The 6000-nt window shown below is 36.2% G+C and overlaps 1 protein-coding gene across 1 annotated transcript in view; it reads left to right on the forward strand.

The window, feature by feature from the left end:
- The window catches only part of S6KL (ribosomal protein S6 kinase like), a 118030-nt gene extending 112359 nt beyond the window's left edge, over window positions 1-5671 (forward strand). The window contains exons 8-9 of the mRNA XM_088262879.1: window positions 3702-3878; window positions 5126-5671. Coding sequence (XP_088119005.1) covers window positions 3702-3878; window positions 5126-5248 — 300 coding nt within the window. The 3' untranslated portion in view covers window positions 5249-5671. The remainder of the gene's footprint in view (window positions 1-3701; window positions 3879-5125) is intronic.
- The last annotated feature ends 329 nt before the right edge of the window (window positions 5672-6000 follow it).

The following is a 6000-nucleotide window of genomic DNA, read 5'->3' on the forward strand; positions in this document are numbered from 1 at the left end:
ACAAATGATTAGCTATGGAGATCGTTCAGTCTGGCAAGAACCCCACATCACTGCGTGTCCATCCGTCTAGCAGCGGGTGGCGTCGGTCCAAGGTGTACGCCGGCTCGCCGGTACATGCGACCGGTACACGGCGGCCTCATGTCATATCTGCCGTCTTCTGCATCCCTGGTACCGCGCCCGCTGATGCAGCGAGACAAGCATTGCCGTGGAGTAACTTTATGGCGACAGAAAGAACTTTTGCTTTGTCGTGAGAGGCGCCTTTTTACTTTACCCTTTATTATTAAAATAATAAATAATAGTACCCTTATCCGCACCCCAATGGTGCATAGGGCACTGCTTCATATAAACGCAGTGTTATCTTGATCGTTTATACATGAAGGAAAGGTGATCAGCCCTCCGCTTGAGGTACCAGTCCAGGGTAATATTGAATAAATATTACAGTGAAAAAATCGCTTGTATTTATTTGACCCCCCCCTGCGAATCGAACCCTCCAGAACGGTAGCCGAGCGTGCTGACCATTACACTACGGAGGCAGACACGAAATGGCGAAAATGGCGCTATATAAATTATCCAAAATTAAAATTATGTGATTTAACATTTAACAAAAATTATGACATACTCAAAATATCATGTTTTATATAATAAGATAACAACTACATACTTATATTGTTTTTTTCTACATAAATTTTATTTGACCAGCAACCGGGTTTCGTCGTAACCGACATCATCCAGACCAGACCAGTCTGATGGTGTCGGTTACGACGAAACCCGGTCGCTGGTCAAGTAAAATTGATGCGTGTGTTTTTGCCTAGAATTTCCACTCATGAATTACATGAAATTATAGTACCTTACTTTTAATATAAAGAGTAAATCCACTCACGAGTAGGCATAGGCTATGAAACTTATAAAGTTGAAATCTGAGTAGAGACATGGTAAACGGTCTTGCATACGCTGTAGCTAGATTTCAGAGTCACTTTGACGTTAGGTAATTAAAAAAAAAATTAATGTGGAAAAAATTATTTACAGTTATTTTATTATGTAAAATGCAGTGCCACCAAGAAATGTCAGCACAAAACTAATAAGGTACTTTGAATTTCGGGGACCGCGAAATATTATGCACGCCAGTGGATGTTGTTATTCCTTCTGCATATCACAAGACAGCAGAAGTTGGAAGAGGTGACAGACAGGAGAGGGAAGACATTACAAGCTGGAACGGTAAATCCGGTTAGTGCGGCGCCACACTCCCAATACACGATGACCGCCGCGAGATAAAACGCCAATTAATAGAGTTCACGATATCTCCATGTCACGAGTAGCCTAGCTCAGTGGTCCCCAACCAAATGATCAAATGGCCAAGGGCCTGCTTAACAAAATGTTTTTAAAAGAGTAATAATAATAATGAGAATGATAATAAAGTGTTTTTGTCCCGAAACTTAACCTTGAACCTCGGAAATGTATGTTGAAGTGCTATGTCTTCCCAACTGCTCTCTATGGAATGGAGGGATGGACACTCACACAGGCACTAGAAAACCGAATAGAGGCGTTTGAAATGGGTCTCTTTCGCAAGATCCTGCGAGTTTCATGTTATTTTACAATTTCCACAGTATTAACTCTTGGTCATTTACCCATTCCTTTATTTTGGTCAATATTCAAAACAATCTAAACTATAAACATTTTTTTTAACATTTTAACATAGATGAAGAAGAATATAGAAGTCTTGGCATTCACGGGGTTTACGACCGTCATAAGCTGGTTTAAGTGATCACTTTACACCAATTCTACCCATGATTGACAACCACACTACCAAATTCTTGGAACTTTTATATACATATTGTTCAAATTCGAAAATGCTGTAAAATATAAACGATTTACGTTGCATCTTCAGCGCGCCGCTGTAAAATTATCAAACGTTGACAGGTCCGCTGCGATAAAAAAGGTTGAAGACCACTGTGCTAGCTAATGTTATAATACAGCTAGAGACGCAGGTACTTTCATACGTGTCCATCACTTCGCGTGTCAGCTGTATTGGCTATCGGCGACTCTGGAAGGCCTGGACTTCAGCGTTCAGGGGCTTCAGCCCTCACTTAACGACTTATATTAATATATACGCGTATTCACAATTGCCTTTATGCCTTTATTTGCATGTCGTCCTGAATTCCTGACTACAAAAAGGATTTTTTTGACATCTCGTCAAAGATGAAGAAGAATATGGAAGTACTTGATTTTTTTTAATACTCTTTGTTATATCAGACACAGGATGAGATGTCATTATTATAGGTTTCTCAACTAGATATAAAACATCTATCATTCCTCTTTCTATGAAAGAAGATGGAAGACACCTATAATATTGAAATCTCATCCGTTTGGTGAATTATCCAGTGTCTGATATAATAAATAATATTTTGTTAATAATCAACAGGTCAAAATAGAAGTATCCAAAAAAATAATGTTTTTTAGGTTCTGTCTCTAAAAAAATATATTGTGGACTAATTTGAAATGAATGTCACTCAATGAATTGCTTTGAATTATTCCTAAGTAACAAATAGAAAAATACTAAAATTATTCATGTTATTTTTTGACATCTCATCAAAGATGAAGAAGAATATGGAAGTCTGGGCATTTACGGGGCTGACGACCATCGTAGGCTGGTTTAAGTGATCACTTTACACACGTGTAACATTCACCAATTCTACCCATTATTGACAACCACACTACTCTATGACGGTCGTCAGCTCCGTAAATGCCCAAACTTCCATATTCTTCTTCATCTTTGATGAGATGTCAGAAAAATATTATGAAAATAACTCCTGCAATTTGAGATAATCCAGATTTTGTGAACAAGTATTTGGACACACTCAAAATGTTATACAAAAATTATTAGCTAATAATGCCTTTTAACAATTTCTTGTTCTTGTTTCTTGGACTTGTGGCCTGTTTTCAAGAGGGATTAGCCTCCTGCGATGTCGATATCCAGCTGCCAATCCATCTCTTTGGTGGTCAGCCCAGAGTCGTCTACTTTGGAGTTGGCCGTATAGTGCAATATGGGGGAGTCTGGATGGTTCCATTCTCCTCACATGCGCGTATCATTGTCTCCTTTGTTGCCTAAGAATATGGAAGTAACTCCTGTAATTAGAGATAATCCACATTTTGTGAACAAGTATTGGAATAAATTATCTGGTAAGCTTAAATAATAAAAATGAAAATGATATTTTCTGGCGTTTCTCATGTGTGTGATTATAAACCAGGATTCGGACCTCACATGCTAATAAAAGAGTTTCTGCACAACTAAAAAGCTTCTTTTCATCTCACCAATAAATGTCTCTAGTGAAGTTCTAGTGATTCAAGAACAATGTTTCAAAATTGGTTCATATATTATATATACAACTTCCAAGAATTTGAGTAGTGTGGTTTGACAACCATATTTTATTGACATAATGGGTAATATTGGTGAATGTTACATGTGTGTAAAGTGACCACTTAAACCAGCCTATGACGGTCGTCAGCCCCGTAAATGCCCAGACTTCCATATTCTTCTTCATCTTTGATGAGATGTCAAAAACCTGTATATTTCTTTATACTAGTAATTCTTGTAAAAAAAATTAAAACAAAGAAAAATTATAAAATGGAATATCACAAAGTTATTTCTTCAAATATAAATTGCCTATCCATTAATATATCTTTGAAATTCGTCACTGTTTCAGTATCCCGAGGCTGGCAAGAGTATCGGTGAAGAGACGGAGGTGATGAGTGAACCGGCTCGGAGGCTGCTGTTTCGGCTCCTGGAAGCTGATCAGCGGTGTCGTCTGCGCTCCCTCAAGGCCCTTCAGGAGACGGCCTTCTTCAAGGACTATAACTTTGCTCAAGTCAGAGCCATGAAGGTACACAATCATAATATAATTGATGAAATGCAACTAAAGGAAAACTGAGGAAAACTTGGTTTGAACAAGTATTTAAAATACTTGGAAGTGGTCTGGTAAATAGTCCTTAGAATAATGTTACAGATATTTAGTAAATAGCAATCCCAGCAAAAGCGGCACATTTTAAACTTAATATTTACCCGCTACAGGGCAGAAAGTATTGTTTTTGCATTTTGAAGAAAAGGTATTGTTTAATTATTTTTTTAAATGTACTAAATATTTTTCAAATGGAGAAAAAACCTTCAGGTTTTACCTAAAAAGATCTGTTGCACAGTAAAAAGATCAATAAGTGGCTTGATATTTATTTTTAATAGATTGTAATATATTTTTAAACTTTAAAAACGTTCTCCTGAAAAGTCAAGTTTTTTGATTTATGATGTTCTTGAAAGGAGTGAGCGATTTGTTCCTTGTTCGGCTATGCTTTTTTCCTCAATTCTTATTTGTGATATATCGAGGTAAATAATATTAAAAGGGGGTATAAAGAGAGGCTGGAAAACCATGCTTGTCCGTCCTGACAATACTCCTGGATTCCTTTACATCATACAGAGACATCGACTAAATGTGTAGACTTTCCACAGGACCAGATTTTATTTTTCCATTCACTTGGCAGTGCGAAGTCTTTCTTGGCTATTCTCGTTCTGTTTTACCATTCATATTTGTCAATGACATTTGTTTTTCATGTATAGGCTATAGAATGAAAATATTTTTTATTCTTCATCTTCTAACCAGTATCCACACCCATTGGTGCATAGGGGACTACATCACATTGGTGGTGTTTTCGATTGCATTGTTGTTCCATGGATTTTAATATTTTTATTACCATAGAGCGGGGCTACTTGAACTTTGATGTGTTACTTGAGCCCAGTACAAAAAATATTTAGATCTGTATTTGGTCTACAATAATGAACATATCAACATGATTCATTGTTTTCATGATAGGTGACACTTATGGTCACGATACGTTTATTATTGTAGACCAAATACAGATTAATTTTTTGTACTGGGCTCAAGTCACACATGAAAGTTCAAGTAGCCCCGTTCTACGGTACTTTACAAGCCTTATATATTAATTTCACAATATTCAACATTTTAGAAAATTGTGCTTTCTATTGCCTTTGTTTTCCATTTAACCAGACTGAGCCACAGCAACGCGTGGCCGGGCACAGCTAGTAATATATAATTTTATAATGTTAATATTTATTTTACAGATAGATGTTAATGAAATACTTCTAAAGTATTTTCCAAACGGGCCTCCCGCAACAAGTGCTCAACCCGAACTACCAACGCCTGAAGAAGATCTAGTTTTTTCTGAGTTTGACCAGTTTTCTTAGAATAATCATCGTTTACAATAATTAACTACGTCTATATTAACAATATCTTGCTGTTACATATCAATTAGTAAATTTCAGTAATATAGTCGTTAACCAAAGAATCTTTCAAATTACATCTTGGCTAATAGCTTTGCAACAAACAAAAGTACAGTGTCCGTCGATGGTTGCTTCTCGTTGATAGGGACAAGGTGGAAAGAGAAACAATTAAAGTCCATGTCTAATTATTTTATTGTAAAGCCCTTCTACTGTAAATTGTTTCTATTGTATGTAATGTGTAAAATCTAGTATTTTTGATTGATGATTGTTTTAACATGTAAGTATTTCGGCTCAACACAGGCTATGCCTAAGGAGCCGTAATACATATAATTTAAATTAAAAAAAAAAAATCATCAATGAAAACAAATATTAAAAAAATAAATAAAATTCAACGCTGAACGCCACCCCTATTAATTTTAATAGCGCGGTTAATTGATTCAACGAGAAATCAAAAAAATGCAATCTATAGCTCAGGGATGTCCTAATATTTATTCGGTCGCGTGTACGGCGTGTTGACTCCCAATTTTGGTCACGTGTAAGGTGTGTGCATTCCCAACAAGTTTATATAAGTACTATAATACTGTTTTGTCATTTGAAACTCATCAGTATACAAAATCAAAATAATTGAACACTGCGTTAAAAAATGACAGATATTTATGCAAGGAAATGTGTAAAAGGAACGCAAAAAAAAACAAAGTATTGTATGTGGAAAATAG

Source organism: Brachycentrus maculatus, unplaced genomic scaffold (genome assembly GCF_059751285.1).
Source record: "Brachycentrus maculatus isolate JH-2025_06_01 unplaced genomic scaffold, ASM5975128v1 h1tg000190l, whole genome shotgun sequence".
NCBI classification, from domain to species: Eukaryota; Metazoa; Arthropoda; class Insecta; order Trichoptera; family Brachycentridae; genus Brachycentrus; species Brachycentrus maculatus.